General features: G+C 46.3%; 1 protein-coding gene across 1 annotated transcript in view; it reads right to left on the reverse strand.

Moving 5' to 3' along the window:
- The window catches only part of Slc9a8 (solute carrier family 9 member A8), a 59,763-nt gene extending 44,171 nt beyond the window's left edge, over nt 1-15,592 (reverse strand). Inside the window, exons 1-3 of the mRNA XM_057781439.1 lie at nt 15,557-15,592; nt 12,903-13,081; nt 383-463 (exon numbers count right to left, since the gene is read on the reverse strand). Coding sequence (XP_057637422.1) covers nt 383-463; nt 12,903-13,081; nt 15,557-15,582 — 286 coding nt within the window. The 5' untranslated portion in view covers nt 15,583-15,592. The remainder of the gene's footprint in view (nt 1-382; nt 464-12,902; nt 13,082-15,556) is intronic.
- Between the last annotated feature and the right edge of the window lie 10,611 nt (nt 15,593-26,203).

Raw genomic sequence — 26,203 nt, forward strand, 5'->3', positions numbered from 1 at the left:
TATTCAGGAAACTGTCCATTCCCTGAAGCAGCTTTTTAACCCCTTTCTGAAATGCCCCAGAAAAGGAGGAAGGCTCTGGTCTACAGGAGCCATTAGCCAGCAGTAAGGCCGGGGTCCTTCTAGCTCTAACTGTGACTCTGCAAGCTAAATGCCAGCCAACTTAGTGGAGCAGGACACTGTCAGGTGAGAAGCAGTAGGCCACAGAAAGATGGCTTTTCCATCACCTTTAGGGGGTCAGCACCCCTCTCAGATTCCTCCCCGCCCCCAGCACACATTGTAAAATGGACTCTAAGGCCCTGTGGTGAACTGTGGAAAGGTGACCCCAAGAGAAAGAGTGTTATTGTGTACCAGTGCAGTGTTCTGGACTGCCAGTATCACTTACCTAGAGAAACGACAGCCACACTCTCAGGCAGGAAGTGCAGTCGGTACCGGATCAGCAGGTGCACCAGGATGATGCAGATGGCTGTGAAAGGCACAAGAACTGTGTAAAAGCCCCATCAGGTAAGACACAGCAAGCTCAGGGCTTGCTAAATGTCAGCAAACAGACATTTGGCAAACAAACAATGAACAGTGGTCATATTTTTAGTGTCTTCTTCCTTTTTTATTTTTTAAACAATAGACTACTTGTAGAGTCTGTGAGATGGCTCAGCAGACAAAGGCATTTCTGATAAACCTGACAACTAGAGTTTGATTACCATGACCAACACGCAGGAGAGACTCTCTACTTCTGAGGTCTGTCTCAGATTTCTCTCAGACCTCTGAGTGTACATTTGCTGCATATATACACACGCATGCATGATCTTTATTTTGTGTATACATGTGAGTGCCTACATGTACGTATGTACGCCATGTGAACGCAATTCCCAATGGAGGCCAGAAGAGGGCACTAGATCCCCTAGAACTGAAGTTAGAAGCCACTGTGAGCCATTGTGTGGGTGCTGGGAATTTGAACTTGGGTCCTTTGCAAGAAATGCTCTTAACCACTGAGCCATCTCCAGTCCCACAAATGGTTTGTGTGTGTGTGTATACATACTATATATATATATATATATATATATATATATATATATATATATATTTATGTTTTTGATTTTTTTGGGGGGGGACAGGGTCTCACTATATAGCCCTCATTTGTCTGACCAGGCTGGCCTCAAACTAACAGAGCTCTGCCTGCCTCTGTCTCCTGGGGCTGGGGCTAAAGGTGGATAGCCCTATTTCTAAAATAACTGTGGGGCATAACACAGAAGGTATAGCTCTGGCTACAGCCCTCTCCTCGGAGCTTTACATGGGTTCTCAGGATGAAACTCAGGTCACCAGGCTTGTGTGGCAAGTGTCTCTACCTGCTGAGCTACCTTGCAGGCCCTCTAATAGCAGATTTTTAGAAAGTTATAGCTTTGACAGCCTTTTTTTGGGGGGGGGTGTTTTTTGAGACAGGGTTTCTCTGTAGCTTTGGAGTCTCTCCTGGAATTCGCTCTATAGACCTCCTGGCCTACAGAGACCCACCTGTCTCTGCCTACTCAAGAGACCCACCTGTCTCTGCCTCCCAAGTGCTGGGATTAAAGGCTGTGCCACCACCACCCAGCATTTGACAGCCACTTAAAAAGGTTCACATTTTCCTGATTATAATGCATGTCCTGCTTTCTTCTTTTTGTTGCTGAGTTGCTGTTTTTTGTTTTTTTGATTTTCAAGACAGAGTTTCTCTGTGTAGCCTTGGTTATCCTGGAACTCACTGTGTACACAAGGCTGGCCTCGAACTCAGAGATCCCTGCATCTGCTAGGACATTGAAGGTATGCACCACCACCACCTAGTTTTGTTGTTGTATTTTAAGCCTTGGTCTCAGATAGCCTATGCTGCTGTATTTGTTACATAGGGAGGATGACCATCAATTTCTGATGGTTTTTTTTAAGTTATAAACTGATTGGCCCATTAGCTCAGGCTTTGTATTAGCTCTTATAACTTATATCAGCTCATTATTCTTATCTATGTTAGCCACATGGTTCAGTACCTTTTTCAGGGAGGCAGGTCACATCCTGCTTCTTAGGTGTCTGGACAGGATTGCGGAGGAATGGGCCTCCTCCTTCCCAGAACTCTCCTGTTCTCACTGACCCGCCTCTACTTCCTGCCTGGCTACTGACCAATCAGCGTTCATCCAAAACATAATTGACAGAATACAGGATTGTCCCACACCACTTCCCTGTCTTTTTTTTTTAACAAAGGAAAATATCCATAGTCCATTTTTTGGGAATGTGGGCATAGTTTTCCAGGCTACTTCCTGCTGGATGAGAGCACTGATAATCTTAATGGGTGTAGCGACGTAAATAAACAGCAGATGGAAATTATAGTAAAATATTTAGTTTTAATTGGGAAATAGACTTACAGAACCCGAGGTTCCAGTGGAGAACAGGAAAACAGAAGGGAAGGCGAGGAGTACGCCCGCAATCTTGATAACTAATCTACCTTCCCTGACTAAATAATACAACAGGTCATATGACAAGACCCAGCCTTAAAATACACACACACACACACACACACACACACACACACACACACACACTGGGTATGGTCACACACACCTTTAATCCCAGCTCTCCTGGAGGCAGAGGCAAGTGGATCTCTGAGTTCAAAACCAGCCTGTTTTACATAGTGAGGACAGTCAGGGCTGCACAGTGAAACACCTCATCTTAGGGGGCAGTAGAAAAGCCAGAGAGATGGTTGGGGGGATCGGGGACACTTGTTCAACAACACTGATGAGAAACCAACTCCTGAAAGTCATCTTCTAACTTTCACACATGTATAAGCACAAACACACTAATAAAAATAATAAAAACTCCTGGCCCCAAACCCCACTTTCGTGTATTTGCACCACTCTAAATGTCACTTCATGGTTCAGATGCTAGTGTGCATGGCTCTCCAGCCCCGAGGCCAGACCCCAGCTCGCTATCCACAGAACAGCACCAGCAGGGTCTTATGACATGACTAAGGCTAGCCTGGTTCTTACTTAGTAGCCCTCCATGGCCTTGAACTCATAGCAATGTCCTGCTGCATATTCTCACGTATTGGGATTACAGAGAGTTGTTACCATGCTCACCTCTAGAAATAATTTTTTAAATTTATTTTTATTTTATGTGCACTTATTTGCCTGTATGTATATCTGTGTGAAGGTGTTAGATCACCTGAAACTGGAGTTATAGACAGTTATAACCTGCCATGTGGGTGTTGGGAGTTGAACCCAAGTCCTCTGAAAGAACAGTCAACGCTCTTAACCACTGAAACATCTCTCCAGCTCCTAGAAATATACTTTTTTTGGGGGGGGGATCGAGACAGGGTTTCTCTGTATCTTTGGAGCCTGTCCTCTGTAGACCAGGCTGGCCTTGAACTCACAGTGATCTGCCTATCTCTCCCGAGTGCTAGGATTAAAAGTATGTGCTACTACCACCAGGCGAAAATAACTGTTAAAAGAAAATGTTCAAATGGGGTGAGGAAGTGGGTGAAGTGCTTGCCACATAAGCATGAGTTGAGTTGAGTTCAGAGCCGAGCTGGTACACATCTCTGCAATCCCAGCACTGGGGAAGTGAAAATGAAAGGGTCCCTGGGACTCCTACCAGCCTGGCTGTGTCAGTGAGCTCGAGGGTCCCCAAGAGACCTGTCAGTGATAGCAGTTGAGGAAGACACCTGTAATGGACCTCCATCTTCCACAGGCATGTGTGCACACACAGATATGCACACACTGCACTCATGCCCCAAACACACACATAAAATACACACACACACAAATTGAGAGAGAGAGAGAGAGAGAGAGAGAGAGAGAGAGAGAGAGAGAGAGAGAGAGAGAGAGAGGCAGGCTCTGGTTGTGCGGAGCTGCTAACAGACCACCCTCAGAGTTTGTACGGACAACTTTGGTTTCTTCAATCCCATCAAAAAGTACCAGATGGCCAAAGAAAACACTGTCAATTCAGATGTCTGGTCCTCTTTTCCTTCTGCACTGTAAGCTAACAATTTGTGATGTTGTTTCACTGTAAATATTTAACCTAGTTAGTGAATGAAAAAAATAAAAAGGAAAGAAAAGGACGTGACAAAGGACATGACTGTTCCTAAGTACCATGGAGGAGAAAGTGTATTACAAATGAAAGGAAGAACATTGTTATCATTTTTAAAGAGGTGGGACCATGAGTGGTGCCATGAGGGGTGGCGGTGCGTCACCTGAGAGAATTTGGGTATAGAGTTTATTTAGTGGGTTATGGAGGGGAAAGGGAAGAGTAAGGGGAAAAGGGGGGAGGAGAGAGAGGTAGAAGCTGCCTCTACAGAAGAAGGGCAGAGAGAGAGAGAGAGAGAGAGAGAGAGAGAGAGAGAGAGAGAGAGAGAGAGAGAGAGAGAGAGAGAGGGAGAGAGAAGGGAGGGAGGGAGAGGGAGAGGATGGGGACTGGAGAGGAGGAGGGAGATGGCTTGCCTTGGCAAAGGGTGGGGGAGGTTGGAAGTGGGCAGAGCTTGTCTCTTAAAGGTACAGGGTACCCAGGTAACAGACCAGGTCAGCAGATTTCAACAATAGCCACAGTCAGACACCAAGTTGGAGAGTCCAAAGTGATCATAAGTAGACTGAGCTAGCCCATGTGAGGAAAGGGGTGAAGGAGGGGGAGAGGGGAACCAGGTGTAGCAGCCAGGAGGCTATAAGTCACAAAATGAGGTGGCAACCAAAACGTCTGGATTATGGAGGGAAAAGCCTCTGGGCTATGGGGGCAGGAGGGGGAGTTGTATGCTATCCATACTCTGCAACAGGTAGGGCTGCAAGAATGCTGGGAGAACCTGCCAGCCAGGTCTGCTTAGATATGTTATTTTTGTGCTGTTTGTCCTGGGTTTGACACCTAGCATTAGAAGTGTCAAATTAACAATTAGAATAATTAGAAAATCCTGCACTCACTTGCTGAGCCAGAGCCAAATAAGCACAGGAACCACTAAAACACTAGATGAGAATGGAGGTCTCTGTTCCTTTAATCTGTCTGTCTGTCTGTATGCAAACATGCAGAGGGTACACACGGAAAACAGACAGTGTGGTGGTTTGAAAGAAAATGGCCCCCAAACAGAATGACACTATTAGGAGGCATAGTTTTGTTGGAGGAAGTGTGTCACTGGTGGAGGTGGGCTTTTAGGTATCCTATGCTCAAGCTACATCCAATGTCACAGTTCACTTCCTGTTACCTGAAGATCAAGATGTAGTTCAGTTCCACTTATAAGAGCTAACTTATCTGGCAACTCCCAAGACAGCATGATCAATGTGCTGGCTGCCAGAAAAGGGAACATCACATCACAGCTAGCCATAGCCTGGACTAAGATTTCTCCTCGGGTGATGACTGTTTTGTAGAAGTAGATGGTAGGAATTGTTGTAGAATATTTGTATATACTGTAATGATATGTCTCTGCCTAAAGCGCCTTCTGATTGGTTTAATAAAGAGCTAAATGGCCAACAGTTAGGCAAGAAAAGGTTAGGCAGGACTTCTGGGAACAGAGAGAACTCTAGGAGGAGAAAGGCAGACCCACAAGCCAAATGCAGAGAAACCAGGGTGGGTAGTGCAGCAATAAGGTAACTGAGCCACATAGCAGGACGCAGATTAATATAAATGGTTTAATTATAAAAACTGGTTAGGGGGGCTGGAGAGATGGCTCAGAGGTTAAGAGCACTGACAGTTCTTCCAGAGGTCCTGAGTTCAATTCCCAGCAACCACATAGTGGCTCACAACCATCTGTAATGAAATCTGGTGCCCTCTTCTGGCCTGCGGGCACACATGCAGACAGAACACTGTAAACAAAATGAATAAATAAATCTTAAAAAAAAAAAAAAACTGGTTAGGGCCAAGCAGTGGTGGTACAGGCCTTTAATCCCAGCACTCAGGAGGCAGAAGCATGTGGATCTCTGTGAGTTCGAGGACAACCTGGTCTACAAGAGCTAGTTCCAGGACAGGCTCCAAAGCTACAGAGAAACCCTGTCTTGAAAAACAAAACAAAAAAAACAAACAAAACCAGCCAACCAAACAAACAAATAAACAAACAAAAAATACCTAGTTAGAAACTAAGCTAAGGTCGAGCATTCATAATTAAGTTTCCTACTGTTATTTGAGAGCTGGCCATGGTACAGATAAAGGAATAGCAACACTATGGGTGTGATAAACACCAATGATTTGGGGTTCTTTAGATCCAAAGGAAACTCCAATTCCCCAAACTCCAGAAGGCAGTCCAGTAAACTCAACAGGGACTACAGGAGCATTTCTGGTGGTTAGATAAAAACCAGCATTCCTCAGGAACTAAACTGATGCCCATCTACCAAAGGAGTCACTTCCCTTACCTCTGGCAGAAGGGACATATGGACCTGTGGTACCTACTAGTATATCAAAGTGCACAGCCCCCATGCTCCCTCAGTATTACAAGTACCTGCTACACATTTCAACCCATGCTAGCACCCTAGTCCTTCTCACCTCTCTCATACCCAAAACTCTCTCCAGCTCATAGGCTTCCCTCTCCCCAGCTACTCATTTTCCTTATAACCCTTCCACGCTCACTTTCTCTTTATGCTCTGCCCATGTTTCTCTATGTTTTCTCTATTCCTATCCCCCACTATGCTCCCTCTCTCAGATAGCCCTGGCTGGCCATGTTTGTATTTCACTTTCCCTCTGCTCTGGACTCTTCCAGAAGCCTCTGGCTGTTCTCTTATATCTACAATAAACCCCCTTCTTAAGCACACTAAGGAGTGGTCATGTCAGTTTATACAAGGACTTTGGCTGGGTAAACAGAAGGATTGTTATCTGGTAAACAAGCCTTTAAGCAGGTTTCTGTTTACCAGAAAAGCAGATCTCCCTAAACTGGGTTCCTGGTTGTCAGAAACTACCCTTAGTCCTCCAAGAAGCTCCCTTAATCTACCCCCAAGAGGTCAATGACTTCTAGCAAGGGCATCTAGTTCTAGTGAATCCCAACACCCTGTATTAGCTCAGATCCCCACCTGACATATACCATCTGTTTGCCTTTCTACAATTTGCTCTTCTCTCTGCACCCCCAGCCAGTGGTTTTAGCAATTTGATCCCCAATAAACCTTTCTACCCACAGAGCAGTCTAGTAGTTTCTCTGCACCATCAGTTCTATTTGGTGTTGACACCTAGGACTGACCCAGGGACCTTTATACCATGGCTAACTGTCTCTCCTTGTCTCACACTAGGAGCAGTATGTTCTGTCTCTGCCCTCTCCCTGGCTTGCTGGAACCCTCAGTCTCTCTCTCTTGGCTCCTTGAGCCTACCCCTTAGAGTTGTGCAGGTAATCAGGCAGCTTCTTTCTGCCATCCTGGGGCCGTACAATATTGGATTCCCCACTCTGGCAGAGTTCCTGCTTGTGATCCTTCCCTTAACTCTCTCCCACCTCCTCCTCACTCTGCTTCCAAAGGATGTCTTCTCTTTTTTTCCGCTTGCTCCTGCCTCTAACCACAAACTCTTCCCATTCAGAAGTAGCCTCATGACTCCTCACCACCTCTATTCTCTATCCCTCCTTAAATTCAGCCTGCTGTCGTATTGCAAAAAGCTGGTCTCAGTGTAAACTAAATAATCAATCTCAATGGCCAAAAAATGGCACTCTTAATTTCAGAGTCTCACTTCTGCCACACACAAGAAAGAATCCCTCTCTGCTCTCTGATCTAGTCTCTACCTCACCACTGAATTCTGTTTGTACAGATTCAAATGTCTGTGGATATGGATGATATTAACAATTGCCACGTGCTATTCTACTTTATTAAAAAGGCTGACTCTGGAGCTCAGATTTGGCCCCCCTCTCCAGACCCAAGCATGCTTGTTTGAGTTTCTTCCAAAGTGAAGAGTCCAAGAATAAGAATATAAAAATGTAGATCCCAAAAATAAGTAGAAATAAATAAATATCAAGTTGTAAGCTAGGAGAATAAGAGCATCAGCAGCCTTCTCAGCAGCTTAAGGATTAGCTATTAATAGTGGATTACTCTGCTTTACAACCCATAGCTCTACTTGTAAGGCTGAAGCAGCCCTCTGCAAACTTAGGTTGGTTCTGCAAACTGAGGATCAGTCTTTAGATACCTCGCCCCCAGCCACTCATGACCATAAATTGATGTGAGCTGAGTTAACTTTTAAATGATGGGATGTACATGACTTTTGACTTTTTGGTTTTATATTGTCCCACACCCTTCCCTGCTTTGCGAAACTGGCAGTGTCAGGGGAGGTGCCAGATAAACACTATCAAGGAATGCCAGGGAAGACAATAGATTAAGTACAAACACTAGTTTAACTGAAAAGCCCTGTTAATGGAAAATGCAAAGAAGGGCAATTTGTAACTGAGTTTTACCTTGAGATTGTAAAAATTCTTTTGTTATTGCCTAATGCTTGCTATAAAAGGAGTTCAGAAACTGGTCTTGCCACAGCCTTACAAGTCCATCTCTGGCTGTGGTCTCAGCTAGCTGATAAGCTTTTTGTGCCCCATGGAGATTTATTTTTTAATTATTTTTTCGTGGAATAAAGTTTGCTTCTAGATTATTAGACTTTGGGGGTCTGTCCCCATCTTTCCACAACTCCCAAGGACCCAACACAAAGTCTCTGTCCTGGTCAGGCTGGCCATCTAACTCTGTGACAGGGCGGAGAGGCAAACAGAGCAGCACAGGCAAACACCCTATGCTGAAACAGTAAGAAGTAGACTGTTCCCGCAGGGGCTGCTGCTGCTCCCTTCAGCCCTTTTCTCATTTCTGTTTCCTAGCTCTAAAAACGACAAAGTATAATCATGATGTTTAACTCTCTGAATACACCCCCAATATCTCTAAAACTTTTGCTAAAGTATAAACTTCTATATCCCAGGATTTGTAATTCACTGGGTGTGGTTTAAAAGATCTGTAAAATCTTTAACTAAGTTAGCTTCAAACTTGTAATAGAAACAGTTGATGGTTAAAAGGAAAAAAAAACTATACATAGGTAATCTTAATTTGCTACAGCATGCTTGTATGGAACTTGGATTCAATTCTTGTTTAGGAAAATAGATGTTTTTAAAAAAGAAAAAGAGGCAGTTCCTGATGGGCTCACCATGGAGTAAACAGTACCATGGCCTGACTGATGACCTCACCAGGAAGGAAGCACCCATGTGTGCAGCAGCTGTCATCACTAAGGTTAAAGAGAGGGCACGCTATGGGACTTCACTATTACCTTGGTTAAGGTGACCGCATGGTATACACCAACTAAAGCAACACCAATAAAGCCCTCTGGATATCACTGCGTCTCCTTTTTCAAACTAAGGAGGCAACAACAGACCTCCAAGATGATTTATTTAATTTTATTCTCCCTACATTAACGAGGCAACAGCAGACCTTCAAGATATTTTGGATCAGGATAAATTTTTGTATGATTTTTGCCATGAGAGTGAAAAATAACTGATAAGGATAAAATCATGAACAAGGTTAGGGGAAGTAGGACTTAACATGTTATTTGATCGTTACGGTTTCTAAATTCCTAAAGTTATAATGATTTACTCAGGTGTGCTTTTTGTGGTCTAATCTTGAGGCAAGTTCTGGGATTGACAAGATTCTGAGGCAGCTCAGGGATTGGTGTTCAGTCACATCTATTTGGCGCTAACCAGCTCCTCCACCTTCCTGCCCAGAACGCTTGGTGAGGACTCACTAACTAGACCACTTGTGCCAGCCAGGGTTAAATGTTAACTGAGTCACTGTTCCCTGTTGCCAAAGCTCAGGAGGGTTAAATTCAAGGTAAAGCCTTCCTTCTCAGCCCAGGGGCCATGGTGGACTGCTGTGATGAGCTTAAAGAACACCAGGTTAAGCCGGGCAGTGGTGGCGCACGCCTTTAATCCCAGCACTTGGGAGGCAGAGGCAGGCGGATCTCTGAGTTCGAGGCCAGCCTGGTCTACAAGAGCTAGTTCCGGGACAGGCACCAAAGCTACAGAGAAACCCTGCCTCGAAAAACCAAAAAAAAAAAAAAAGAACACCAGGTTACAATTCTAATGACTTCTCTCAAATAGAAACAAAAGTGGGGGCTGTGTGGCCAGAAAAGGGTTCCCAAGGTCTAGAAAACACTAGGACACTAGGCACAGCAGTTCCAGGAGGGTTAGCAAGTTCTTCAGTCATTAATAGTTTCCCCTTATCAGGTCGACTTTGTTTGTCCGGATAGCTAATCAGGAATGGCTGGCGATAACAGGGACACAGGAAAACCCATACCTTTGAGTGAGGTGTAGTGCCACATTGCAGTGGTCCAGAGAGGTGAAGGCAAGGAGGAGCAGGAGTTCAAAATCATCCTTGGAGCCTGGCAGACACTTTTAATCCTAGCACCTGGGAAGGCAGAGGTAGCTATGTCTATGAGTTCCAGGCCAGGTAAAGCTATACAGTGAGACCCAGTCTCAAACAAACAAACAAACAAGAAGCCAAAGATACAAGAGAACCTGGAGCCTCTGAGTACCTTGCAGTCCTTTCTGCCCCCAGGGGTATTAGCAGCTACAAGCTAAGGTGGTCTCCAGTCAAACTAAGCTTAAGTGTTCCACACCCTGAAAGTGACCTTCATCATCCCCACGCAGCACCCTCCACAACAAAGGGGCTGCAAAAGTCCTTTCTGGCAGGTCTCTCATAGCCTCTAACTGCGACCATTGGTCAACACCTGCAAAGAAAATTTCAGACATTAAAGATTTCTTAATGCCGGGCGGTGGTGGCGCACACCTTTAATCCCAGCACTTGGGAGGCAGAGGTAGGCGGATCTCTGTGAGTTCGAGACCAGCCTGGTCTACAAGAGCTAGTTCCAGGACAGGCTCCAAAGCCACAGAGAAACCCTGTCTCGAAAAACCAAAAAAAAAAAAAAAAAAAAAAAAAAAATTAAAGATTTCTTAATCTGATAAAAAGTTTGCTGTTCCAGGAGTGTGGCAAAAGCCAGGGTGTAGTGGCGTCTGCCCACCTGTGAGCCAACCCTGGGAAGGAAAAGGCAGGTGGACAGTGGGGAGTTTGAAGCCAGCCTGCGCCTCACAAAAACAAAACATCAGTCAACTGACCAGTTGGTCATTACTATGGTGTTCAGTTGACTATTTACTACAGTATGAATGTAAATATAGAAAAAAAATGCATTTGTCTTCAAGACCTAGTCCTAGCAAGCATCAGAGAAATGCTCAAACGGGGTATGATGGTAACCTGCGATCCCAGCAACAGGAAGGCAGAAGCAGGAGGATCAGAAGCTCAAGGTCAGTTACTCTAAGGTACAAAGTTTGAGGCCAGCCTGAACTGGCAGAGATCCTGTCTCAGGAAATACTAAAAACCCAGTTCTGCCTTCTGCTCTCCTGGAAATGTATAACCCAAAAGATGACTCTGGTATTACCAAAGAAGAGCAGATGGTAAATAAGGCTGGGGTGGTGGTACACCTCCATAATCGTAGCACTGGGAGGTAAAGACTGTCTCGGAAAAAAACAAACAAAACAAACAAACAAAAAAAAAAAGTCCAAGGCCAGCCTGTGCATCCTGAGACCCTGTCTCCAAAAATGTGGAAAAAAAGAAAGGCAGAGCAGGAAATGCGGCAGCATCACTGCCCGGCAGAGCGCAGGCTTGTGTCACATTCCCTAAGCCTCTTCCTTATCCCTGAGATAATCTAAGCAGTGCTTCTCAGCCTTCCTAACGCTGGGACCTTTTCAATACAGTTTCTCATGTGCTGACCCCCAACCATAAAATTATTTTCATTGCTATTTCATAGCTGTAATTTTGTTACTGTTCTTGTGAGGACCTGAGTTTGCAAAGTCCATTTTAAAGAAGGGGCTTCATCTTAAGCCATATAACGAGGTGGGGGGTGGGTGATCTCCGTTCCAGAAATGTGCTGCCATATCAGAAATTTGAACAGATACCCTAAAAATGGCCAATTAAGAAGATAGGGAGCAGGCCATAAAATTTAATAAAGTCCAGATGTTCTTGGGAGGCATCCTGTCCTTGAAGATACCTTGGTCTGCAATGGGTTCAGAAACTAACTACCTTATCCTATGCACTACATACCCAATCCCAAGACAACAAGACATGAACTCCCCTCATTAAGACATTTCCCCTTTAAAAGTTCTACTCTCCCAGGGCTCCCTGCCACACTTTCTGCACCCACCACGCTGGGGTGCTGGAAAGGTATTGGTCCAACTTAAGTTTGAATATTATTAAAAACCCTCATGTAATTTGCATCGGAAATCAGGCTCCATGAATTTATTTGGGAACCAGAAACTTGGGCATGACATTCTAATTCACAATGTAAATTTTTCTGGTAGAAGCTAGAAGACATATTGGGGATTATCTTCAGAAATGCTTCCCACCTTCTTTGAAACAGGGTCTCCAACTAGCCTGGCGCTCACTGATTCAAGTAGACTGACTAGCCAACAACCCCAAGGGATCTTCCTGTCTTTGCCATCCCAGCAAGGGATTGCAAATGCAAGTCACCACCCCTGTCCAGATCAAAAGCTCTTTCATGGCCAGGATGGTGGCGCACACCTTTAATCCCAACACAGTGGAGGCAGAGGCGGGAGGATCTCTATGAGTTTGAGGCTTGCCTGGTCTACAAAGAAAGCTCTAGAACAACAAGGGTTTTACATAGAGAGATCCTGTCTTAAAATTTTCTTTTTCTCAAAAGCTAATGGGGGCTGGAGAGATGGCTCAGCGGTTAAGAGCATTGCCTGCTCTTCCAAAGGTCCTGAGTTCAATTCCCAGCAACCACATGGTGGCTCACAACCATCTGTAATGAGGTCTGGTGACCTCTTCTGGACTTCAGCCATACACGCAGAAAGAATATTGTATACATAATAAATAAATAAATAATAATAAAAAAAAAGCTAAGCCATTGCACTAAAGGTTTTCAGAACTGCTAGACGTCTGATGTAGCAGGTAACTGACAGCCCTGGACGTGCTCACCTAGGACGAGAAGGCTGAAGAAAATGGTCATGCCACTCGACTGTTCCTCCTGCTGGGCCTGCTCCCCTGTCTGCACCGGAAGGATGGGCTTGGCAGGTGTCGGGAGCACCAGCCTTGTGGTGACACCCAGGGTGGTGTGAAGGGTGAAGTTGAAGTTTTCATGGGTTGTGTTGGAGAACCTGTTGGAAACACACAAGTGGGAGTCAGGTAGAAGAGGGTCAAGGGATCAAAACATACCTTGACTGACTGAGGACAGAGCAAAGCCCTGAGGGTACAAACAACAGGCAGGCCTTCAAGAGGGAGAGAAGCCCTGCCTACAAATGCCCCAGCCAGTGACCTCCAGCATCTTTGACCTTGGTCATCCAGAGGTCAGGAAGAAGGGGGTCAGGCCTGTGGAGAAAGAAATGCAAAAGGCTGGGTCTAGGCCAGGGATGTAGATCAGCCGGTAGGGCTGGCAATGAGGCCCTGGGTTTGATCCCCAGTACTGTATAAACCAGGTGTGTGTGGCACAGGCCTATAATCCTAGTACTCAGTAGGAAGAGGAGAAAGATCAAGAGTTTGAGGTCATTTTCAGCTAAAAGACCAGCTTGGGCAACATGAAACCCTGTCTAACAAATCAAAAATGCTGAGCCTAAGGTTACCAAACAGTCAGTTAGGCAGGAGGACCACAAGTTAAAAATCTGCAGGGGGTAGTGAGTTCAATGTCAGCCTAAGAAACTTGGTGAGACCCTTTCTCAAAATAAGTAAAAGAGGAGATGGCACAGTGGCACCCGCTTGTAATACCAGCAGAGGAGAACAAGTTTGCTGCGTACCGAAACCATCTCAAATACAATAAGAACAGCTCGGCCATAGAGGGCTCGCTCAGCATGCACCAGGCCCTACAGGTCAATCCTCAGTAGGCCCCTTTCTTTCCAATAAAAATAACAACAAAAGAGAAGAAATGCTGTCTGTCCTTTGAACTTAGTGAGGGTAGCAAGGTATGGTAACCCAATGCTTGCAATCCCTGCACTTGGGAGACAGAGGCGGAAAAATTAGGAGTTCAAGGCCAAGGGCCCCTTGGGCTACATAGTGACGAGACACACAGTGAGCTGAGGATCAGCCCTGTGGGCTACAGGAGACAGTCTCCAAAAGAAAAAACAAAACAGATTCCCAGAGTGGGACTGGAGTCTCCCACACCCCAGGTTCTACACTATTTACTGGGAACCTTTCCTGTGCTAATCACATTTCTGCTTGGATTCTGTATGCACTGTATGTCACTCGGGCTTGAACCCAGGACCTTGTGTGTGGCCGGCAAGGCTCTACAATTTAGATCCCAGTCCTTCTGGGATTATGTCCCATAAACTGAAAAAGTCACCTGAGTTTGCCCAGCTGTTGTGCTCAGAGTGCCCTAACCTACCCTGCCAAACCCTTCTCAAATGTCAGAAGGCTCGGGTTGCCTGCTCTGGTACACTGCACGCTACCCAAGGCTTCAGTCCTTGCTCTCCTTGGTAGGTTCCTGAGGTAACGCAGTAGTGGCCCAGTTGGGAGTGTAACAGGTGGCATCCACCGAGTATGGCTTCAGTCCAGCATCCGGTCACATAGCAGATCTCTAGAGACTCCATAACTGACCAAGCTTCAAACACACACTTTGAACCATTCGACCCCACATTATCTCTTTAGTCTTGAACGGCCAAGGCCTACTTTAGCATCTGGGACAGCACGCATACACAGTAAGTGAGTTTATGACTTGGTACCTGACTGGCCAAGAGATACCTGAAATTAATGATCCCAGTACACGTTCAGTATCATTTAGAGGGGTTCCTTGTTCATTTTCAGGAGCTCAGTCCAAAGACGGAATTTGTAACATACCGCAAGAGACGGCATCCTGCCAAGTACGAAATGGACTAACAGCGGCATATGCCCAGAGAGCGGGAGCTCACTTCGTAATGAAAGATGCTCTCTACACTGTCAGCCAGCGGCCAGCGCCTCACTCCAAAGTACTCGCCCTCTCCCTTTTCTTTCCTGCCAGGGATGAGGACTGGGGACTCACGGAACTACAGCCCTTTCTTGGTTCAGGCTTTGGAACTTGTCACCCTCCCTATCTCTCCTGGGGACTCAAGGTTTCGGTCACAAGATACTTTTCTTCCAGGGCTGACTCCCCGCCCCTCACACTACTCATTTTCCTTCCAAACATTTGGCACGGTCGGAAAACACCCTGCCTACACAAAGCCTCCCACGACAGCAAAACGGCCGCTCCCTGCGGGCAGCTCCTGGCGGCCAAAGGCGAGCGGAGCGGACAACCAGCAGCTAATGAATGAATGAAAGAAACCGTCTGGGGACAGACATCAACAGTGAGGCTGCAGATGGTTAAGGAGGACGCGAGCCGCTTGTGTGGCAATGGGAGGACTTCCTGGAGGAGGAGGAGCGCTTGGGACACCTCAGATAACCGGAAACTGGGAGCGGGATCTGTGTTCGCGCTTCCGCTCGGCTACGCTATAGGCCTGCGCGCGGAAGTCGATGTATGACCTCGGGGAGGCCGCAGGGCCCGAATCCTCATCCCGCCCCCCGCCGACTCCGGCCGGCTGGGCCAGAGCCATTCTACTCGGGCGCCCGAGGCCCGTTGTCGCCCGCCTGCCCGGCCCTGCCGCCTCCGCCACCCGGAGCAGCGCACTCACTCCTCCTCCGCCATCTTCTCCCCCATCCTGCGAGCCTCCGAGACTACCGAGTTGGACGCCGCGGGGCTAGCGGGGCCTGCGGCTGCTTCCGGCTTCCGCTGCGGGGGAGGCGGGGCTTAGCCGCCCAGGGAGACCCTCTGCCCCTTCGTCTCGGTGGCCCAAGAGTGGGACGACCTCGGGGGTTTTCTCTACGCCTGTTCCATCAGAGCCATGTGACGATCTGGCCCCTGAACTGTCCGACTTTTTCCGGTCATCGGGCGGGAAGGACGTGGGGGAAACTCTTCTGAGATCCCGGTGACTCAGCTGTGAGCAAAACCGTCCTCCCCGCTTGGAATTCACAGGGCTAAGAATAGAGGGGGACGGGCTTTGTGGGCATCCGGGCAGGCTGTGCCAAGGGGCGCGTCCTGAGTGAACTTCAGTTTCCCCAGCTGTGGGAGGAACAAGCAGAGGGCCTTTGGAACATCCCTAGTGTAAAAGTGAGTGCAGGGGATGTACGGGCTGGGCATTCACCAACCCCTACGTTGGTTCATTGGTTTGTGTGGTTTTTGTGTAAATGGGGGGTTCCAGGACATCTTGAGGGCTTTGATTCTCGTCTTCCTTGTGGGTCCTTGATATTGAACTCTGGTAGTAAGGCTTGGCAGCAAGCACCTTTACTCATTGATCTATCTCACCACCCAATAATTCTTACTAACCTGTGTGTGTGGTGTGTGGGTGCATTAGGAGGCCCGAGATTGTTGTCAGACGTCTTCCTTGCTCGTGCTCCGTCTTAATTTATGAGACAGAGTCTCCACCTGAACTGAAAGCTGGAGATCTGATATACTGGCTGGTCAGCAACTTACTGATCCTCCATTCTGGGTCTCTCTAACCCTAGGGTTACAATTGACAGCAGCTCTGCTTGGCTTTTGTTTTGTCTTTTGTTTTTGATTTTTCGAGACAGGGTTTCTCTGTAGCTTTTGGTTCCTGTCCTGGAACTAGCTCTTGTAGACCAGGCTGGCCTCGAACTCAGAGATCCGCCTGCCTCTGCCTCCCGAGTGCTGGGATTAAAGGCATGTGCCACCACCGCCCGGCTTTCTGCTTGGCTTTTATGTGGGCGTTTGGGATATGAACTCCAGTGTTTATGCTTTCCCAGTAAATGTTTTACCCACTGGGCTTTAAACACAGGGTAACTTTAATTTCTGTGACAACCTTACTCTGTGAGGGCTAGTGAAACCAGAACCAGTAAAAGAAACACACCCTGGCTCTGAGACCCAAGCCAGTGAAAGAAATGCTTCAGTCCTGAACCCAGAACCAAAGAAATACACCCTGACCCTGAAACCTGTGCCAAAGAAACACATGTTGGCTCTAGAAACAGAGTCAGTGAAGGAAATATGCCCTGGCCCCAAAACTGGAGCCGAAAAGCTTTAAAAGGCCGGTGAAAGAAACACAGTTTGGCTCTGAAATCAGCCTTCTCTGCCCCGACCAACTAAACTAACCAATCCCTCTTCTCCCCGGGAAAACTCTGCTCCTAAGAAGCCCTGTATAAGCCCTGCGCCTGTTCACTTTGCAGCTGCTCTTCTACCCTGGAAAAGGCAGCCACTCTCCTGGTTCTTCCCTCCCAATAAATCTCTTGAACACTTTCACTGGGGGACCGTCTCCTAGCAGAGCAGTGTTGCTACAGAGCCAAGCTGTAGCAACCTCACTGGGGAAGCCCTGTCCTGCCAGAGCAGAGATGTTACACCGAGGAAGCCTTTCCCTACCTAGAGCAGGGCTGTAACCTGCTATGCTTACTGAGCCCTGACTGCCAGAATACTCTTCCACCGGAACTGTAACACTCAGTATTCCCTGGCCCCCGACTGCCAGAATACTTGTCCATCTGAGCTATAGCACTGAGTATTCCTTGGCTCCTGACTGCCAGGATCCCTTTCCATCTGAGCTGCAATGTTTATATTGCCCAGGCTGACCTGGCACTGCCGAGGTCTTTAAGGGACCTTCTCAGTATTGATTCTGCAGAGCCTCTCCCACCCTGAGTAGTACTCCTCTCCCCCTTAATAAAGTTTAATGAACCATAATAAATAATTGCTCTGTCCCCCTCCTCCAAAAATGATCCTCTTCCTCAGCCTCTGAGCAGTTGGGATTTGAGTGTGAGAGCCCCCCTCCAACTCAGGCAGCTGTCTATTGTGGTGCAGGGATGGAGCCTTAGGCAAGGTGGGTAGGTGGTCTCTGCTGAGCTAACATGCCTGAGTTCTGAGAAAAGATCTGCTGTATCCTTAGGTGTACCTTCTGAAGTCGAGGCTCAAGGAACAAGATACAGATATTAGGCAAAATAAAGAAAATTAAATGGGCCTGGGAAGGCTATGCAGAGTGTAATTGAAGCCTCCCATTGATTCTAAGAATTCTAGCACAATTAATGTTTGCCAAGAAGGCCTCCCACATAAGGACATTTTCAAAGGTAAATGTTAAAAATAGGACTGCCTCATGACCTTAACTCAGTTCCTGTGATACTCATGGTAAAGAAGAGAACTGACCCCTGCAAACTGTACTCTGCCCTCCACACGCGTGGTATGACACATATCCGCACTCACACTGGGCTGGCTAGTCTTACACCAAATAAGCTAGAGGCATCTAAGAGGCGGGAAGCTCATTTGAGAAAATGCCTCAGTAAGATCCAGCTGTAGGGCGTTTTTCAAATCATTGTATGTGACGCCATCCCTGTGCTGGTGGTCCTGAGTTCTGTAAGACGACTCAGCAAGCGGGTAAGCAGCGCCCGTCCATGGCCTCTACATCACCTCCTGCCCTGACTTCCTTGGATGATGAACAGTAATGTGGAAGTGTAAGCCAAATTAACCCTTTCCTCCCTAAGTTGCTTTGATCATAGTGTTTCATCCCAGCAAAAGAAACCCTGACTAGGGCTGGAGAGATGACTCAGTGGTTAAAGGCATTGCTTTCTTTTCCAGAGGTCCTGAGTTCAATTCCCAGCAACCACATGGTATCTCACAACCATCCATCATGAGATTTGGTGCCCTCTTCTGGCCCGCAGACATATATGCAGGCAGAACAGAATACATAATAAATCTTAAAAAGAAAAAAGAAAGAATATATGTAATTTTTACGAGGAATTTAAAAAGACAGTAAGCCAGCTGGGCAGTGGTACGCATTGTTAATCCCAGCATTTGGGAGACAGTGGCAGACAGATCTCTGAGTTTGAGGCCAGCCTGGTCTACAGAGTGAGTTCCAGGACAGCAAGGACTGTTACACAGAGAAACCCTGTCTTGAAAAACCAAAACCAAAAAAAAGAAGAAGAAAGAAAGAAAAAAAGGAATAATAATAAATAATAAGGGTTTCGAGGTTATTCAGTGGATAAGAGCATTGGCTGCTCTTCCAGAGAACCTGGCTTCCAATCCTAGCACCACTTAGAGCTGTAACTCTAGTTCTGGGAGATTCAGCATTGCCTTCTGGCCTCTGCAGGCCTTGCATGTACATAACTTACAGGTATATATATACAGGCAAAACACCCATACACATAAATAGAAAAATTTATAAATAACGGAGGCTGGAGAGTTGGCTCAATGGTCGAGAACGTTGACTCCTGTTCCAGAGAACCTAGGTTCCATTCCCAGCAGAGGACACCTTCGTGGAGCCTCTCCTCCCCCACCTTTTCGTGGATTCGAGGTACTGAACTCAAGTCTCCAGGCTTGGCATGCACAGTAGCCATGAGCCCTCTGCAGCCCACCGCAGCAAAGCCTTCTTAAGGCCTGAGCATAGACTTCAGTAACTATGGCCTCACTTCCTACTCACGTTTTCTGGGACTCTCCCAAAATTACTGTGAAAGCACTTGAATTTCCCATGCAGCCCTTGGGAAGGACGGTTTTACCTAATCAGCTACAATCCCGTCCTTGGCACATCAGGAACCAACCACCCTATAATTGATGTTCTCCACCCAAGAAATTCCTTAGCCACCCTGTGAGCCCTGACTTTAGAAGCCACCAAAGCCAGGTAGCTGGGTTTTGTAAAGACAGCCAGCGCTCTGGAGAAGCCCAAACCCACACTTTCAGGTGGGCCCTACCCCTTCCTAGACACTTTGCTTTCTTTTCTCTCTTTTGATTTTTTGTTGTTGTTGTTGTTGTTTTGTTTGGTTTTTCAAAGCATGGTTTCTCTGTGTAGTTCTGGCTGTTCTGGAACTTTATAGACCAGGCTGGCCTCAAGCTCAGATATCTTCTTGCCTCTGCCTCCCAAGTATGTGCCAACATTGCTTGTTCCTGGATGTCTTTCTTTTTTCTTTTTTTTTTTTTAAATATTTATTTATTTATTATGTATACAACGTTCCTTCCATGTATGCTTGCATGCCAGAAGAGGGCATCAGATCTCATTACAGATGGTTGTGAGCCACCATGTGGTTGCTGGGAATTGAACTCAGGACCTCTGGAAGAGCAGGCAGTGCTCTTAACCTCTGAGCCATCTCTCCAGCCCCTGGATGTCTTTCTTAAACCTGTCTGTGTGTGTGTGTGTGAAGAAAACCCTCTAAGGGGCCAATGAAATGGCTTAGCAGGTAAGTGTCGGATGCCAGGCCCTTCAGAGGAGAACTGGCTCCTGAAAGCTGACCTCTGACCTATACATGGGAGAGTGCACACACAGAAATGTCAAAAGAAACCTCATCATATTCATCTTGAAATTCTGGGGCTGAGTCAAAAATCCTGGGACCAGGCTGGCAGGATGACTCAGTGGGTTGAACGCACCTGCTACCAAGCCCGAGGACGAGTTTCTTCCCTGGGACCCACATGGTGGACAGAAAGAAACCTTTGTTCTTTAACCTCTGTACGTGTGCCATGTGCGCCTGTACACCTCTGACACATAAATAAATGTTTTTGTTTTGCTTTTTTCTTCTGAATCTTGGGACTGAGATTATAGGTCATTTGGTAGAATGTTTGCCTAAGTGTGTGAAGCCCTGGGTTTGATCAAGGCCTCGCTCTGGGGAGACTGAGACAGAAAGGTCAGAAGGTCAAAGGTCTTTCCCTGTTGGTTAGTGAGCTGGAGGCCAGCCTGGGCTGTGTGAGACCCTGTCTCCAAAAGAGAAAAGGAATTCTTCCTAGATTTACCTGATAAGAAATCTCTAGAAAGAACTGTAGGAGGCAGTATAGAACTGCCTGTGTCTCCGGGTATACTCTAAGGCCACCAGTAGTAAAACAGCCTCTACCTCTCTAATCCCAGCGCTCTGGACGTTGAGGCCAATCTGATCAGTATAGCAAGACCCTGTCTAGAAAGGGGGAAGGGCATGGGTGTTGGGCCCTGTATCTACTACTCAGAAGGCAGATCACTGTAAGTTCAAGGTCTACCTGCCGTAAGTATCCAGTTCCAGGCCAGCCAGGCTTATGTAGCCAAATCTGTTCCCTCCAGAAGTCAGGACTTCAGGTTCTCTGGAACTGGAGAAATGGATGGTTGTGAACCACTATTCGGGTGTTGGGAATTGAACCCCGGTCCTCTGAGAAAGCAACAAGTGCTCTTAACCGCCGAGCCTTCTTTCCAGCCCCACAGAATAAATGCAAATAAGTTCAACCTGGGTGTGTTAGGAAGTGAAGCAAGGGGCCTGCCTGGGAGAAGGCTCGGCAGCAAAAGGTGCTTCCCAACAAGATGGCAGCCTCTATTTGATCGTCAATAGCGAAAAGATGGAAGAAGAGCCAGCTCCACAGAGTTGTCCTCTGACCCCCGCACCCATGCACATACATACTGTAAATAAAAATTTTAAAATAAGTCAGCCAGGTGTGGTGGCACATGCTTTTTAGTCCCAGCACTTTCAAGGCAGAAGCAAGCAGATCTCTGTGAGTTCAAGGCCAGCCTGGTCTACCTAGTGAGTTCCAGGACAGAGATTCAGTCTCAAAAAAAAAAAAGTCATAGAAGGTTTCCTTTGAAAGAGAAGAGAAATGTTAGCTGCTGGGGAGAGTTGACTGGGGTTGGCAGGACTTAGGGTGGCAGCCCTGAACCAGGAGCCCTGTGCAGTGACCCACACAGAGCTAGTGACGGCAGGGTGACAGGTGGAGGTGGCAGGAAGGAGTGGAGTGGCCTCCTAGTGCAGACTAAAGTCTAGTTTGGGCCTAGTGGCTGAAGCAGCCCTGCAACCGCCAAGGCCTCTTAGGACTGTGGTCAAAAGCACACTGACACAGTGGTTAAGATGGGTCGGTTTGACACTTAGTCCTTCCTGTAGGTGTGGTCTTCTTTATTGTTTCCTTAATTCCTTATGCGTCATCCCAGCAGACACTAAAATATCCAAAAGTCGCAGAGAAGCCAAACCTGCTGTCACACAGCGAGCCACTGTTGTGATTGGGATTCTGGTACAGTCTGGTTTTGACAGAATTTTGCTGCTCCAGACTGCCTTAGTTTGCCTGGGTGGAGACTGGGTCTCTGACAGGTCACACTTGTCAACTGTGGGCATGGGGCTGTCACTCTTCTAGTGGCAGAGACCTAGCTGTAATTCCCTGCGGGGTGCCCTCCCTCCCCACCCACTACCCTCCCTACCTGCCCACTGCCCTTACAGAGCCTGCAGCCAGAGGCCACCCAGCCACGCCTCTGCTGGGCCTAACACCAACCTCAGCCAACCCTGGGGCTGCTCTGCACCTGCCCTCTGGCTCATGTGTAAACCCCAAGGCTCTTGTCACCTATTCCTGGGTTATTGCCCCAGCGAGGCAAATAGAGTCTTTGAACTTGAGCGGGTGCTGTGCCAGGCGGAGAGGTTAGTGTTAAAGAGCACAGCTAAGCCGGGCAGGTGCGGTGGTGGTGCATGTCTTTAATCCCAGCACTTGGGAGGCAGAGGCAGGTGGATCCCTGTGAGTTCGAAGTCAGCCTGGGTCTACAATGCTAGTTCCAGGACAGCTAGAACTGTTACACAGAGAAACCCTGTCTTGAAAAACCAAAAAGGAGCTCAGCCAGTCCTGGTACCAGGGCCTGTTTCTCAGCCGCAGAGGCCACAGCACTACAGAGCACTAGCTTGCCGCCCTGACACCCCTCCCTGGAAGGCTGCTGTCTGGTTACAGGGCAAGCTCCTGCCCGTGTTCTCTGCGTGGCCTTTAATGTTCCCCTCCTTGTCATTAAGCCTTTGTTGTCTCAGTTGAAAGGTTGCCACCTCTGGAAGCCCTCCCTGATTGTTCATGCTGAGACTTGTCTCTAAAGAGCTAGCAGGAAGTACTGTGGGATTTGGGGCCTGGCAGCCTGTGGGACATAGCCTCAACTTCACAATATGCAAATGCCAACGGATCAGCTGGCTTCTGCTAAAACCTTTAAGTACTGAAAGGCTTGAACTGGAGGATTTAGCTGTATAGTAGAGCTCTTGCCTAGCACTAGTAGCAGGGAGGAAAATCCAGCACAAGAAATGATGGCACACATGTTCCACTCCAGCACTAGGAGACCAGACACAGGCAGACCTTTGTGGGTTCCAGGCCAGCCTAGCCTACGTAGGAAATGCCAAGCCCAACAGGGCTACATGGTATCAAAAATATATATGCACTGCCAGTATTTTGGGCTGGTTAGATGATTCAGTAGGTGTAGGAGGAGGTCACTTGGCCACTTGTTTGTTTCCCAGCTGCACAGACCCCCAAAATAATCACACAGAAACTGTATTAATTAAATCACTGTTTGACCCATTAGCTCTAGGTTCTTATTGGCTAATTCTTACATATTAATTTGACCCATTTCTATTAATCTGTGTATGGCCAGGTGGCAGTGACTTACAGGCAAAGTTTCAGCATGTCTGACTCTGGCGGCGGCTCCATGGCTTCTCTCTGACTCCGCTCTTCTTTCTCCCAGCTTTCAACCTAGCTTTCCCCACCTACCTAAGTTCTGCCTTGCTATAGGTCCATAGCAGTTTCTTTATTCATTAATGGTAATCACAGCACACAGAAGGGAATCCCACATCACCTCCTCTTTTCTGTTTAAATAAAAAGGAAGGTTTTAACTTTAACATAGTAAAATTACACAAAACTAAACATGTATCAAACAAGAATTACAGTTACAATATTTATATCTACTTTATCTTTTATCATAACTAAGGAAAACTATAACTATAATTATAAATTTTTCAACTCCATCAAAGACTCTAAAAGGTTATAATATTACCTAAGTAAACAGAAAGTACATTGTAAGTAACTCCAAAACTCTAGGAATGACAGAGACATTTTGCTACCTAGACAGTCACCCAGAGTTCTTCTGTACCATTGGGGCACCCATATTCAGCCTACAGGCCCATAGTATCTAGCAGACTTTTCCAAGAAGCAGAAAATTTTAAAGACAGGTCCACCTGTTTGTCAATCACTTTCTTCTGTGTTCTGCAGAATGTCTTGCAGAGTCTTTCATGAAGCAGGAACCCCGAAGGATCACCTCACCTTTAGGCAAGTTCAGCAGTCATTTCTCTGCAGGTCCTGCATGTCCAGTTCATCATGCCATCCAGGCAAGAGCAGTTTCTTGTTCAAATGGTTAACCAGCACCATAAAGAGCCTCTTCGATGCCCATCTTCCTCTTGAAGTAATTGGTGCTGCCAGGAGCATATGTATCTCATTGCCATGATAAATCCTAAATTCTTAAAACATTTTAAATACCATATTCTGTAGTCTTTGAAAGGTTTGAAGAATACCTATCTATCTGAAATACATCTCTGTACATCTAGAAAATTTTACTAGTATGACTATAAGCTTTGGCTATTATAGATGATTATCTATTAGTCTAGATTTCTTAATTATACGTTACATTTTTAAATGAGCTACACAGACATGATACCTTAATCAAAAGCAGAAATATACATATAACAAAATTGACCTTAAATTTTTATCAATAAACCAAGCTCCATACCAATGCAAATCTCTATAGTATATCCCCCTTTAAATGTAAAGAAACATTTATAGACAATATTTGGGATAAGGGCATAGTTCTGTCCAAACTAGTTCCTGATGTTTATTTGGTGAAGTAATTTTTGAGGGGTGTTCAGGGAAACCTTTAAGGGGATCTTGATCCATCAAACAATATTAATCTGGAAGCATTCCCAGGGTTTCATCATCTGTGGAAACAAAAGAAAAATCTTTTTTCCAAAGCAACATATACTTATATTTATATTTTGAAGACAAAATACCTTTAAAGTATATATGCTGGTTTAGTTTAACAGTCTGTACAATGATATGTCTCTCTGTATTTAGCTCCTTCACAGTCAAAAAATTCAACGATAACACAATACACATAATTCAGACTCTGTGAATTTTCCATTTTTGCATGGCTTATTTTTCTTTACTTCTTTTAATCTATGACTATCTGTACTCTCTCTCTCTAAAGACTTATCCATCACTATGACTCATCTGAACTTGTCTTTATTGCATATCTGTAATTATTTACTGTCCAGGAGTGCTTTTTAAAATGCTAAGTGCTTCTTAAAACTTGAGCTGCGCCGTTACTATGGTATATACGGTACTTCCTGTTTGCCTGCCTAGTCTAAAGCTTAAACTGTGCCATTACTATAATATAAGTTGGTCAAGGTGCTTGTCAGCAAGTCTGAGAACCTGAGTTCAATCCCAGAGACTCACAGACTCACATGGTGAAAAGCAAGAACCTACTCTCTCAAGTTGTCCTCCGACATCCACACATGACTATCCACATATGAGCTATAGTTCACACACACACACACACACACACACACACACACACACACACATAAATGACACCCACACAAGTCAATAATTTTTATAAAAAAATGTCTGAATATAAGGTTGTTATTTGTTTTGTGTACATGAATGCTTCACCTGCATATCTGGTGCCCATGGAGGTCATGGGAATTGAACCTGGGTCCTCTGCAAGAATATCCAGTGCTTTTAACCACTGAACCATCTTTCAGTCCCCCAAATCTTTAAAAAAAAATTTCAGACAGGCTGAGTGGTGGTCACGCATGCCTTTAATCTCAGCACTTGGGAGGCAGAGACAGGTGGATCTGTGAATTCAAAGCCAGCCTTGTCTACAGAGTGAGTTCCAGGCCAGCCAAGACTATTACACAAACAAACCATGTCTCAGAAAAATAAAATCAAATGAAACAAAACAAAGCACACATAAATCCTCAAAGTTCTAAAAGACTTAGAGATGCACCAGGGACCTCTGGAAGTAAAGCTGAAAGGGTGGGGACCTATGGGGACAAAGTATAAAACAAAGAAATAAGTCTATTTAAGAAGCTGGTTTTCTGGTCCAGCCAAGATGCATCACTGTGAAACTTGAGCTCAGAACAAAGACCCTGTGGTCTTCTAGAGGCTCCACACTGAGAGAGATGGGTGAGTCCTGGAAGCCAGCACTCAGGAGGCAGAGAAACACAGGCCAGACCCAAAATGACTCATGTGGGAGCCTGGAGGCCTGAGTCAGATTCTGGACCCATGTAAAGAAAGGAGAGAACACTTTACCCAGTTGTCCCCTGACCTCATGCGTGTGCCATGACACATGAACCCCATCCATAAACAAATAGATGTAATTTAAAACCATTCTCAGATCTGAAAATCTCAGACTGCCTACCTTATTCACATTCTTTCTCAGGGTGGTAGAGGCTGTGCTACCATGAGAGGGGGTGTGTCAAGCAAGGAAGAATGAGACATGTGACCAAGCAAAGGAAAGCTTGGAGTAGGCTTTCTTTTGGGTCTCCAAACCAGCTCCCAAATCATGACA

This window comes from Chionomys nivalis, chromosome 9 (assembly GCF_950005125.1).
Source record: "Chionomys nivalis chromosome 9, mChiNiv1.1, whole genome shotgun sequence".
NCBI lineage: Eukaryota > Metazoa > Chordata > Mammalia > Rodentia > Cricetidae > Chionomys > Chionomys nivalis.